Source organism: Chroicocephalus ridibundus, chromosome 5, assembly GCF_963924245.1.
Source record: "Chroicocephalus ridibundus chromosome 5, bChrRid1.1, whole genome shotgun sequence".
Taxonomy (NCBI): Eukaryota; Metazoa; Chordata; class Aves; order Charadriiformes; family Laridae; genus Chroicocephalus; species Chroicocephalus ridibundus.
In genome coordinates this window covers 25,477,732-25,491,749 of record NC_086288.1, presented here as the reverse complement: position 1 = coordinate 25,491,749, position 14,018 = coordinate 25,477,732, and the positions used below count along the sequence as shown (strand labels likewise).

At 44.6% G+C, this 14,018-nt stretch overlaps 1 protein-coding gene across 1 annotated transcript in view; it reads right to left on the bottom strand.

Moving 5' to 3' along the window:
* Positions 1 to 14,018, bottom strand: part of ELOVL6 (ELOVL fatty acid elongase 6) — a 76,745-nt gene that overhangs the window by 20,620 nt on the left and 42,107 nt on the right. Inside the window, exon 2 of the mRNA XM_063335816.1 lies at positions 5,500 to 5,631. Coding sequence (XP_063191886.1) covers positions 5,500 to 5,631 — 132 coding nt within the window. The remainder of the gene's footprint in view (positions 1 to 5,499; positions 5,632 to 14,018) is intronic.

The following is a 14,018-nucleotide window of genomic DNA, read 5'->3' as shown; positions in this document are numbered from 1 at the left end:
AAACTGTTAAGTCTCATCGAAGGGAGTTTTGTCTTCTCTACAGTCATTTCAAATTTCTACTGTTCACCCAACTCTCAACTATTGCTGCAAAATGGTAATTAAAAAGATGTTTTCAATATCCCTTATGTAAGAAAATCAGCTAAGTACATAAAGATGAACGTGGTCCTAGAGAAATAGATTGTTAAATAGGTATATATTAATCATTTTACTAATTTGCCTTCTAAGAAATGTCCTACTAAGAATATGCATTAATGCTTTACAAATATAGGGAATGTATCACATGGAATTAGCTTGCTTTTAAGTTTATAAAAGAGAAGATTAGTAATTCACCTTAAATGCTGCTTATTAATTTTAATGTTATTTGGCAAATATTGTTCTTTTCAGTAATTCATTTTCTCTTTGAATGTAGTGTCAGGACCTTTATAAAATTTCAGAGTATTTTAAGATTTTGATGGGTTGCTCAGCAACATCTGAAATTAAGTTGTGTTTGAATCTGCATGGCAAGCATCTGTGAATGGCAGGTCTTGAGATGGGGCGTATATTTGAACTGTTTTGCATCAGTTTTCCTACCTATAAACACAGTAACTAGAATATATTTCACAGTCACAAATCCAAGCAATTGAAATCCTTTCTTTAAACTTGCGTTCAGCCTTTTCCATTCGGTTCAGCTCAGGACTGAGTTCCTCCCATAAAGACGTATTTCGGGCTGCCTTCTCAGGAGCCCTTTGCAGAACAAGTGCCAACCCTTCTATAAAATGCTGCTGTGCTTGCAGTAACGAATCCATTATACCAGTCTCATAAAAGCAAAAAGTGAGTCACCTTCTTCCAGTTAGCCTCTTTGGTTTTTGCCTTTCAAATATAAGGCCTGTTGCTGCTGGGATACTTCGCTTTTGAGGCTCCAGTTAGCTTTGTGGCGAGCAGCTAGTGACCTTCCAGCTACCTTTGATACCATTTCTACCACTTTGAGAGAAAGTGTTTCCCAGGTAAAAGACATTTGGAAACCCTGTATTGACAGCTGACTTCCACCACTGCTACAAAACATAGCTGAATTTGGATTAGAATCTAAGTGATCTCAGGTGATGACAATTGCGTTATGGTTGTGTGGTTTGGCGAGACAAAGAGCAATCCATCCTCTCACTGCACCAGTCACGGTCAGGCTTAGCCTCTGCCTACAAATGACTGCATCTCGTTGGATGTTTTAGCTTCTGCGTCTCCCGTATCGATGCGACAGTATTCCCTCCGTCTTCCCGGGGAAAACCACCTTTTACTAGTATTAGTTAGTGCCTTGGCACCGAGAGTTCTCTTGGCAGCCCCTTACGGATGGAGAGCAAGCGAAAACAGGGCCGTGCTGCTGTCTTGTGTGAAGACGAGGCGAAGAAATACATGTTTAAGCTCCTTGATAGCAATGCTACCTATACACAGACTCTACGGCCTATAAAAGGGATTACAAAAATCCAGCTGAGATGTAATGAAAACATGAATTAATGACTTAGTATCCTTCGGTGAGAGTCCTGGTCTGAGCTTTGCTGATTCCTAGAGATGCCAGCATGATACTTTTGATCTACTCCACGTAAAAAATTCAATGAACGACCCTAACTTTATGGTCAAAGTGGCATGAATATAAAACTGGCAACTCAGATTCGATGTGTTTTTGTGGATTTTTATCCGGATATTGTTTTTTGTGGATATTCAGAAATTCAGGGCTGCCTGTCACTTTGATGTGTACATGAATCAGCAACAGTTTCCTCGGGGTCTTACGAGACTGAAAAATGAACTTTTGTGTCAGCTTCCTAACAGTGGGTTCCCGTTGAGACGGAGCAGCAGAGAGCTGCTCCCCCAGGCCCTCAGTACATAACTAGGCTGGGCGAAAACACTGAAAGTGTAGAAAACAAAACAAAAGAGAAGACTGAAAACATTTCAGGCAACCATAAATCTCCAATGCTTGAAACAATTCAACAAACCTGCTAGGGAGTAAAAAAAAACCCAACCCAACAGCCCAAGAAAAATATCCCAAAATAATTTCTCAGCAAAAGATTTCAGATCATGTTTTCACAGAGGTTTCCAAGTGAAAAGCAAGATTTACTGTCGGTGCTCCTACCGAAGTTTCACCGAGACGGGGTAACCTTATTCCAGAGACAAAATGTTCAAAACTAGTCGATGCTTCCAAAGGGAAATAAAGCTGCTTTTCTGCCTCAGAAATCCTGCTGGCTGCCAGTGTTGACACAAAACTCATTCGTGACCGAGCTCCTGAATGCTCAGCAAGCTCAGTAGGGTGGTGTAGCTGTTTTGTTTATTTATAAGCGTGGCAAGTTTCCTACTGTAGCTCCTACCACATTTAAATGATCTTGGCAAGAAGGAGGCGAACGGGATACATTCTGAAGAAGGACCATGTCATTGCCTGGCAGGCAATTTCCTTTTTTTTTAAGCCCAAAACACATCTTTCCAGCCTCTGCTAAGTGTTACTATTTCTGAGGATATCTGAATCAGGTAAAATGGTAGGAGTGCTAGAAGGGAGATAAACGAGGACTCCGGAAAAAAGCTTCACAGTGACCTTGAGGCAGAATACTGAGGGCTCTCCAGGCAGGTTTTTCTTCCTCAGTACAACCACTCACGGCAGATGAATACATTACTTAGAATATCTACAAGGTATTATAAAAACCATAGCATTTTAGCATCCCAGCAAGCCAAAGAGGAAGTCTTTTTGAAGTTAAGGAGCATTTTCCTGGATCCATGATACGTCTACAGGCAGAACGCTGGCATCTAAATCTATCTGAACTGACCTTCAGAGGAAGCAGAAATGTCTTTCAGGCCAAGCACATGTAAATGGAACACCTAGTTATGCAAGCAGCCAGGAAAAAAAAAAAAATTCAAATTACTTGGGAAGTTTACAGCATTCAAAGTCTGGTGCAGTTTCCTAAGAGAGTCAATAAGGCTGGGAGTGACTGATGGCCCTAGAAAGGACAGTGGTGGTGAAACACCAGGAAACGGATTGTTCCAAGTAACGCTTTTTATAAGTCTTCATCTCAGGTTATAATGAATATTCTGCATTTCCTCAGTTTTCCAGGCAAGAAGTCAAGTGGTTTTGTGTTTGGGTTGGTTTTGGATGGGATTGTATGTTACTATGGAAGCTACAGAGGTTTCATGCTCTGCCTTAATGCAAACATTTTGGGTCGTTTTTCCCCTTCCCTACTTCACTCTTCTGCCTACTACTCAGCGTCTCAGAAGAGCAAAGCTTTCTAAGCATAGCTGCACAATTTTCATAATCAACTGGTCCCCACTAGAGAATCCAGGAGCTTAAATGCTCAGTGCTTCTGTGTAATCCAAACATCTCACACTCCCATTCATCCCTCCCCTCCAGCCTGCTGCCTCATTTCCCGATGAGCAGAGGAAAGGCTGAGCTCTGCAGCGCTCGGGGAACACTTGTGCCTGAGCGGTGCTATTTGAGCTGACGGAGGAAGCAAACCCTGCAGTGATGAATCCCTCTCAAACTGTGCCCTTCTGGCCACTGCCTCTCATCTGCACGAGCAGAGCTCACCTCAAGTGCCAGCACTGTGGGGCACAGCTCGAGGGGGTCACTGCGGCAGGTTCATCCTGGCAACTTGAGGCTTCAAAAATATGAAGTCCACTTTTAGATTTCACCCAGCATCATGCAGCAGCTCACGCTGGCCATGCTATTTCATGTGATTACGATGGGAAACTCCAATTAGCAAGAAACAGACATCTTGATGTCAAAGTCCATCTAGACAGCACTTTCACAGGGTAGTGTGTATCGACCGGTGCACGGTTTATGATTTTGTGAGGAAATTAATTAGTGAAATTCCTTAAAAGCCCCACACTGTGAATGTCAGCCACAGACCTATCTTAAAATAATGTGATTTTAAAATTCATCCTAGATACCTTCTGCAAAGGACAGTTCTGAAATCACGCTTCCCCGCCTCAGGCTGGGAATTAAACTACAAATGCTCTGCACAAATCATCTAGTTTCTAGCGGCTACATTCAATAAGAAAGTCCAATTGCAATATGCATTTTGGGATCCTGCTGGCTACAAATTACTTTACAAAGTGATCCACAAATGACATGCCACCTAGGAACCAATTCAACAGCTGCTGAAATTCAATCATCTCTAGAACAAACTATGACAATTGCTTACAGGACCCTAACAGCAAAACCATGTTAGTCACACAGCCAGAAGTACAGCACCAAATGCAGTCAGTCAGATGAAAATTATAAATTTCCAGTGTTAGAACTTGCTCTCAAAGTTATCCAGACTGCTCAAAGTTTTGTCTGCGCTAGGGACTTTTTCTTTCAAAGGTACCAGTGAACTATTAAAATCAAGCCAACATGAAGTTGTTCTGTTAGCATGTCCTAGCTGGATAAGACAACTTAGAAATACAAATTATATTCCCCTGCAAAAGTTTTAAAAAGTGTCAATGTGATAGAAAAATTTTGGAAACTCTCAGCTCAACCTATTCCCATCCTGTGAAAAACCATGCACCATTCACAGGTGCTCAGTAAGCAAACCTGTTTTATGTACTTGAGAACTAATATTATCAGTAATTATATAATGATATTAGAAAAAGATACAGGTATCGGTATTTGACAACATTTTGCAAATGGTTTCTATGCTGTTGAGTGAACTATAACATACTCCCAATAGGCACTGAAGGACAGGGAATTAAGGATAATCCTCAGGTCTTCTGTGTACAACACGTTATTAATAGATTGTAACAAAAGTTTGTGTGTTTGTAAGGACTATTTTTACAAGCACTTGTTCATTCATTCGTTTCTCTTCAGCCTCGTTAAAAATTAGCATATTAAGGAGATAAAGTGGAATTCAGGTTGGTCAGTTTTACTCCTGACTTCAGCAACTATCAAGAATCTGAACATGACCCATACGCGGTGATAGTCAACACACAGCTAGAGAGATGTGCATCACTAAAAAATAGCCTTTCCCTGTGGAGCCCCCCTTCTGCAGCATTCACAAGCTCTTTGCAATGGAACAACCAGAAGCCAGATTCTGATTTCAGTTACAGTGGCCTGATTTACCTGTCAGCAAAGCAGTGACTTCAGGTTTACCTCACTGTAATGGACATCAGTCTTGACTAAATGCATCATATATGCACCCACATAAACGTAATACTAACTAGTAAGCGAGAACAAGACTAAAATCTTAATGTGTTTATTTCCATTTGTAGCTTGCATGGTAAATTTATTGCAATGATAAGTGCTTTTTCTGATGTTCTCACTTTATTTTCACCTGTGTTCTTCAAGAGGGCTACCGATTTCTCTCCTCTTCAAACGCCGTATGATCTAGCAAGTCAAAGGGGATCTTTTCAATGGTGAGGAATGGATCAGGACATAACCCTGAACAGCAGAACTAAAGAAATGCCATTTCTGGGTGAGTCTGTTGTCGCATTAGCAGTGCTGTTGTATGTGAAGAACCCCAAACCCTCTTCATGCACTACTGTCAAAGGCAGTCGGTGTGAAGAAATGCCTACCTGAAGACAGCAAGGCTCAGGGACCAGAGCACTAGTGGTTTCCTCAGTTCAAATTTTGCTCGTTTGTTCATTAGGTGCCGACCACCAAATATAAAGGCAGCATACAGTGCTGAAAATAGGAATGATTTCTTCCTGCAAAACAAAACAAAAAACAACCTGTCAAGTATTAAATTAGTATTAGATACACAGCAGAGTCGCATCTGGACATAACTGCCACAAGCTTGTGCGCTTCCTTGAAAGGAAACTCTTTTGAAGACATTCCTGCAGCCCAGCTGAGATTATCGTTAGTGTGTGAACCTACATGCCTGCACACACGGACCCGGCCAGGTGCCGGCAAAACCGACCCTGAGGAATTTCTGAAAAAGGACAGCCAAATTTGGCTCCCGTTCTTCCCCAGTTTCTGAAGGCTGAACTTGCGTGAGGAAAAGAACAGATATTGGAGAGACCAGACACACTTCTGCAAGCACAACATGGTTGATACTTGAACCAGCTGTGGTTCAAGTTCCTTGACCATCACATTTTGTGGCTCATTTATCTTTTTCATATCAATTTTTGTTTCCTGCAGGCTCCTTGCTACCTGGCGATTCAGTTTCCCATTGTCTCCTCCAAGAAGGCACTCAAAGATCTTGAGCACTGCAACACAACATAAAGAGCCTCATGAAAAGTGGAGAACCAGCAAGGAGAGGTCAAGAGCCCCATTAAGTAGCCGCCAGGCTGGACGGCGTTGCCCTATTGCACAAGCCCTGCCTGCAAGGGCCAGTGCAGGAAATCCAGTGGATTTGCTGAAAGGTCAAGCAGGGCTCTGTTATGGAATTTCAATGATACTCTTAGAATTGCAAGTTTTATTTTTAAAACTGTCTGATAGTAGTCCAGCTCAGCAATAATCAGCAAACATTTGAACTCCGCTACTATAACTCATTGTAAATCAACCAGTAGAGGTCAAAAATAGACTCAGCCTGGGATTCCTTCCCACACAGCACAATATTACACTAAGACTTAATGATGTACAGCACTAATGGTGGCCTAACTGGATGGGCGTATATTTAGGAACAGATTTTTCTCTACAAAGTCTATAATTGTATGCACAAGTATCAGCGGACTGTGGCTTTGCACCAAGAGGTGCCGGTCCTTTTTGGACCCCAAAAGAGAAAGACAAACACTCTCCAGAAAGTTAACTACTTCATTAATATCCCAGAAGAGGTGTCAGCAAGCTACAAGATCTTACGTTCCTTCTGACACTGGAACCCTGAGACAATGCAGCGCCAGATAGATGTGCGACCAGGGGATGGCACGCTGCCCAGACCTCCCGTCAGGAGTGAGGTTCACCCGCACTGTGGTCTTTACAGTTTTTATAGAATTTTTAATTGGGTGTTTATATGAAAGTATACTGCTTCACCTCAAGATAAAGTCAGGGACATGCTCTTGGTGTCACTGCTGATGCCCAGTAGGTGCCACCTCCAGGCTCTTCCGCTACAATTAGCCACCTGGGGGTACCCCATGGCACGGGATATGTGCAGCGCAGCACGGTCCTGAAGGCCAAGCAATACGTGCAGCACAGTGCATGTCTGCACCCGGTACAAGGCAACTGGTACATGCATCATGAGCTCCACGATGGACAAGCGTCTTCCCATGAGGTTCGCAAAAAAATAAGAAAAGCTGCAGCAGCACATCTGATTGGAGGTTCGAAGAAAGCACATGCAGCCTTTGCTGGAGATAAATGAGTTTTATATGAGTTTGAAAGCTAAGTAAAAGTGAAGTCCAAAGAGACAGAGGCATATCAGTATGCGTGCAGCAGCACACTATTTGCTGCCCACTTAGAAACTCCTCTGTTTCTACTGACGTGTTTAGAGCTCCGTGTTGCAAAACACGGGTAACTGCATGAAAATTCGACTGCTGCTCTGCACTGAGAAAGGAGGACCTGGGGCCTGCAGGCCCCTGGGTGACCTTTAGCATCAGCACTGGCAACAAGCCCCAGGATGACCATGATGACCACAGAGCCACCGCCCTGTCACCTTGCACATTGAGATGGTCTAATTGCCATGGCAATGTTTATCATAACCAGGTTTTGAAAACCACAAAGCCTCAGCCCTTATTCATCTCATAATAAAGAAAAAAAACCATTAATTTTCACATCTATGGTCTTGAATAGTCAGGGAAGGGGCAGAATGACCACATTTGACAGTATAATTGCAGTCTAGCTTGGCTAGAGGCCAGTAAATATTTGTTAACCAGTTTGGGTGGGGATGAACCACGTCAAACTTGCTCATACCGAATCGCCTAACTGCTAAGACCAGATTTATGGGTTAGGGGACAGAAGCAGACTCTCAGTGTGAGGTTGGACCGTGTTCCCATCTCCTTCCCTCTGCAGCCTCTTCAGCAGGGGTGTGCAGAGCAGCCCATTGCCGACCTGCGCACGGCGAGGGAAGGCAGAGGGAGTGTGATGGGCCGTACCACAGGCTGCAGCGCTGTCGCGGCTGCCCGAGGGCATCAGGAGAGACATCTGCTCTGCATGCTTCTGCCCCTTCAGTCCTACAGAAGTCTGGGCTTACAGAGCTCAGTGCAGACGGCAATGTACACAATGGGGTATGGAGATATGCATACGCACGTATGGCCACTCGAGCCAGGTCACATGCAGGAGCCCCAAAGGAGGGAGCCTGCAGCCCCACGCCACAAGGGAGGTGCAAATCCCCCACCTCACGGCACTGCAGTGGGAGTTCCTCATGCCAGAGGTGGGAAAGGTCCATGCATGGACCTCCAATGCAACTGAGAGCAGCGCAGGATGGCATCTCGAGCAGCGCAGGATGACATCTTGGCGCAGTGGAAAAGACTGCAACACAGTGCTGCCACTCAGCCGCCAACAGGATGCGGGCTACGTGGGCTGGCATGGGAGGAGGCCGGGATTTAAGAGCAGTAGCAAGAGGTACTTTGCAGCAAGGCAGGCAGGCAGGAAACAGTTCAGTTCTGGATCAAATACAGCCAAGAGTTGAAAGTAATGGTTTGACTTCAGTTCCAATTCAAGAAAAAAAGACGAGTCTGAATGAGGTAGCAGCTCAGGACTGTGCTCTGTTTGACTCCCTTCTTCCTGGGCAAAATACTCTATATATTTACACCAAGTAACATGTCGTTTTGCTTCTTATTACTGAAACTATTTTTTCTGAGTTCAGTCAGTCTATTGAGGTCAATAGTTACATTATACTAATTAGAACAGATAAATTTTAGGTCAATTTTAACAGCTTTGTAATGAGTTCAGCATTATTCGCAGCGATGTTAAATGGTATTCCCGCAGTATATAGCTTTGTATCGGCGGTGGCAGACACGAGATTTGACTGCATGCATGATGCGAACTGCAGAGAGCAGCTGTAAGCAGCTTCAGACAAGGAGGGACGCAGTAGTATTATCTGCTGTCAGAGGTTAGCACAATAATGAATAACGATTAGGCTGATTTTGAAATCATCTCTGTTTTGACACCTGCTGACAACTTTTGATAACTTCTTGCATCCAAGGAATTTTGACTTTTCCCCTCTTTGCAGCATAATAATAGTTAAAAGGACTGGGTAGTCCAGGTGATATAGTTATAAAGGGGTTGCAGAGGTATGTACTCTTGAGATAATCTGTTTAACTGCATTAGACTGGTATTAACCAGCTTCCTACCAGTGTTTTTATGATGGATTTCCCTGAAAGGTTCATGACTACAGTCCAGTTCCTGGGCTGGTGACACAAAGCAATGGCAATCCGACAGCATTCAATGATACCTGATATGGTTTTAGCTGAAGGAGGCTAATATCAAATGAACATTTTTAAAGACAGAGTTCTGGAGTTGTTCTGGAGCCCTGTAACTTTTCATTACTATTACCTGAAGAGAAACTAAATAGAGCAGAACGATGACAAAAAATTAACCTTGAAACTAAAAGAAATTAAAAATCCCCCAAAGTAATTCAGTAGCAGACGTGCGTCCAATAATTTCAACGTTAGTGCATTCATATGTTTGTCTCCAATTCTGTTCTGCAGGGTAACACAGTAGACATAAAGACGGAGCTGCCAAATCCTCCACATTTTTCTGGCATTTCTGTTTCTCACAGTTGTCTCCCACCTTCCTACATTTTCAGACTTCAGGGACTAAGTACCATCTCTACTGAATACAACTCCATGTTTCCCTGTTGAAAGTTGCCAGCTCTTTCCCCCAAAAGGGAGGCAGGGGAGTTTTCGGGAGAACCTATAAGATGCTCTGCTCAGGCTGGGGGTTACTACGAGAAATGGAGGCAAGAGTTTGGGGCTACAGGCTGAAGATATGAAGCGGATCTTCCAGGATGCTAGCACACAGGTGGCCTTATCACGAGGCAAGGGGACAGGCAGAAGCAGCTGACATGATGGGAGAAACAGAGGAGAAACGATGAATGGTAAACATGGCAGCAAATGAGGGGACCTGGCGGCCAAGAGATGAATGTGAAGCTGGCACAGCATGGAAGGGAAGGAGGCTTGAAGCCCTTTCTCTGCTTAAGCCTCTGGAGGGATGCTTCTTGCAGCCATGGGCACACCAATGGGCTCAGGCTACCCATGCTGAACACAGAGCTTTGGTCACTCTCCTGCAAAAACCCCACAGCAGGGACATGAGATATTATCATCCCCTGGACCACAGTCCACGGATTCTGCTTGTCCCTCTGCACGGTGTGAACCGAAGAGAGGTGATGGGTTTTATCTCCATACCTCTGCACGGTGTAAACCAAGGAGAGGTGATGGGTTTTATCGAGGATGGATGAAGGTCTGTGCACTGATGTGCTTTTTAGAAACTGAAATCCTTTATTAGTTCTGTCCTACGGCAGAGGAATGGAGACAGAAAAGCAGAAAAGGAAAAGAAGTATAACTGAGAAGAGGGAGCCAGGAATTGGGGCTGATAATGGAAGACAGAGGGAATCCACCCCACCAGGAAGGAGTCCCACGCAGGAAAGCCCACTCAGGCACCAAGGGGCGGCAGGGAGAGATTAGTCATCCAACCCCAGGCAGGAAAACACACCATGGAAAGGGGCAGCAAACAACCCAAAGAGGAAAGCAATGGTAAACAGATGGCTAAGGAGTAAGAACTCCCGACTCCCCCAGAAGTGCATTATTTATAAAATACTGAAAGTATAGAAATTACCACAGCAGTCTAAAAGAAGGGGCCAAAGCCTGAGGGTGAGCCTCACGCACAGCAGCGTGAGACATCCCGGCGTCTGTGAGGCAAAGCGAAATAGCCCTGAACGCTGCAGTGCCGCTGAAGGAGGTGGTGTAGCCCAGACGCACTCTTGTCATTTTTGCCCCTGAAAATAGCAGCCTGAGTCATTATTGTAGAGTTCTCTGATGTTAATGAGTAAACTGAAACAGATACAGATATAGGCTGTGAAATTTAGTATTTCCATAGAATAATAATATCCATTTCTTATAGAAATGCACAAAGGACAACCTTGTCTTTTAACTATCCTCTATCATGTAGTAGAGGATTATCCCCATAACAGCATTCAGTAGGGGAGTAGTAAAGTGAACCAGCATTATCCTCTTCTATTTACATTCTATAGAGTTTTAAAAACTTTTTTTATCAGAGCTCATTCTTAAATTTATTACTACTTCTGCATATGCCGTAAAGGGAGCACAACAGGTAAAAATACACAACACTGCAGTTGCCAGAGCAGAGTGCTTCTGGCAAGAAAACAGGCAATTTCAGGCTCTCAGTATTTTTCTTCTGGCCTTCTTCCTCACCATTTTATTGACTTTAAAAAATAGATTTTACTGAAAAAAAAAAAATAAAACCAGGATGCTTGATAAGATGAAAGATAAGGCACTTTCCTTACTTGTTTCTCCCATCTTTCAACAGAAAACAGCAACCACTTGTGTTTATAATTGAAACTCTTAACTTGAGAGTCTAATTAAAGTGCTTTAACCTGAACCAGTGTAAATCACACAGCATACCCGTGTCCACGGCTCACAAGCAATGGCGGATAGCCTTGGCAAAGTTACCTTCTCTCTGGTGCTTATTTAAAAATCACACATTCTGTATGCATAAAAAAGGGTGTGAAAACGCTTCTCAGTCTCTCAGTGTTTCTACCTCAGAAATACTGTCAAAGCAAACCTTTCTCTCCCTCTTCCCAGATATAATTTTGACAGAAACAGCAAGAAGAGATCCAATGTGTGGGTATGCCAGATCTGCATATGAAAATATAATGCGTACTCCTGGCTTTTACTTGGGTTTCTGCAGGTGTTTGCCACTGACTGTACCAGCCTTAATAACAGAGAGAGAAGGACATGCAGAAGAGGAAGACCTGTCAGATATACACATGCTAACATAGTCTGATTTATTGCTACTGCTCAATAGCCTTTGATATTTATATTTAGAGCCGCAACGACGCCAGTCACACACACGGGTATGTGACTCACTGATGATGGTCTTTGACGTAACAGGCCATCAGAGAGTAAACAGGGATGTATCTCACAGCAATCATCTGATCCCTTGATTTCTAAAGCCTGTCTCTCAAAAGACCATTTCAGCCACCTCGTGACAGGTACTGCCACACAATCACAGGCCTATGCCCCCCCAACCCCGGGGCCAGGGCAGCCCCCCAGGCACCCCTCTCCCTGCTGGGAGCCAGAGAGGAGCAGTCAGTGCCCCGGCAACAAAATCCCAACCAGGGACTGCTATTCCCCCACATCTGCCTTTTCTCTGGGGTCCTGTTCCCATCACCCAATTCATGGCGCTACTGACAGACAGCACCTGTACCATGGGCCCAACTCCTCAACCCATGGAAAGGAAGGGACCATGGCGTTGGGAGGCTGCTGGAGGGACTGTCCCAAGCTTGACTTGGCTGAAAAGGATGGAGGAGGAGATGGACTTGCGTGTGCTCTCCTTGCTCCATGAGTGCTAACAGCTGAGCCGAGGCACAGCCTGAAGCCCAGGTTGGAGTGGGAAGGGTGAGAGCTGCAGGGGCAGCTACCTCTGAAGTGCAGAGGAACTATGTTTTTGCGGTATGTCAGCCCACTGCGGTCCAGCTGGAGGCCTGGCTGGAGACAGCCCCAGTTCCCCACCAGCCAACCTACATGGGCAGCCTCCCTGGGGAGCAAGGGGCTGTGTGCCCACCCGAGCTGCCCCCCACATCGCATTCAATCAGACCTAGGAGCAGGAAAGCACCCCCCAGGTCATGCGGTTGCCAGGGCAGGCAACAGCCCTAAAATTACAGAGACAAGAAACAAGGGCTCGGCCACGTGGAGGCACAGAGGAAGGCGGCTCATGTCCTGCACCTCCCTGATGGTGGCGTTTATTTTGTTGAAATGTGTTTGCCAGCAGTTTGCCACACTCATGCACACGTGTAGAATATACGTGTTACAGAGTATTAGCCATAAACTAAAATGTGTGCAACTAGGGATGAAAAGAGCAGCAGCAAATTGTTCTTGCTTTCTCTTTGTAGTGGGAAAATGTAAGAGAAGTGTAAGGGAGAGAAAATGAAGTTAAAATTCAGGGACAATTTTTTTTTCAGATAGAAGAGGCAAACTCAGCTCTGAAGTATATGAAGTCCCTGGGTCTTTATAAGCCTCATATAGATTTAATGGAACAAATCATAAACTCTTAAAAACCCGTGAGATGACAAAATCCCAAATATAAGCAATGTCACAAGAGAAAATTACCCCTTCAAATGGAAAGCGCTTCAGAAAAAAAACACAAAACAACCTCCAAAACTTCGGCTTTTGAAACCAGCTTGCCAAAATTTTGTTATCACTGAAGGCAAAACAGCTTCATCTCTGTCTCTGCCCTGGATTTCCTCCACTTTTAAATTATGCTTTGAATGGGGACCCACCCAGTGGAGACGGCAGGTGATACTAGTGTGCTTGCAGTGATGACATTCATCCCTAAGTATCCACCTCGCACAGACAGCCATGGAAGTTGCAGCCCAGTGGGATGGACTACGGGGTGATCCCCATCGTACCGTCCTGCCCAGCTGATGCTGTTCAGCCTGTGCCAAAGCCTGCGTCACCCCATCTCCAATACCTCCACTCCTTCCCAGGGATGGACCCAGCATCTGACCTCACTGTTACTGACACTGATCATAAGTAACAACCATTTTTGCACAACTCCCCCCCAAGATTTACGTCACCAGAGCTAAGAATTGAGTCTAGCCCCATAAAGAATCATAGGAGCCTACCGGCAAAATGATGACCATCCCTATCCCTGTTAATAGTCTCCACAGCAGGTCGGTGTAGTCAGAGAAACTGCTTCTCTACTGGGAGCCTCTGCTAAATCCATGTAGCACTCTGACAACATACCTAGCTCTTAATACAAAGACTTGGGGTTATAATAAGTGACAGAGTGTCCTGGTGTCCCCTTGGACCCACCACGGGTTTCTCCAGGCTCTGCTGGGGCTTTCAGGCAGTCGGTGGAGAGATGGCAGAGAGCAGGGAAGCTAATGTAGGTCACAGGCACCGCAGTTCTGATGAAAAGCTACAGTACTTTCACTTTTAATTTCATCAATGTAAATTTAAACCTCTGGCCTCCACAGTAA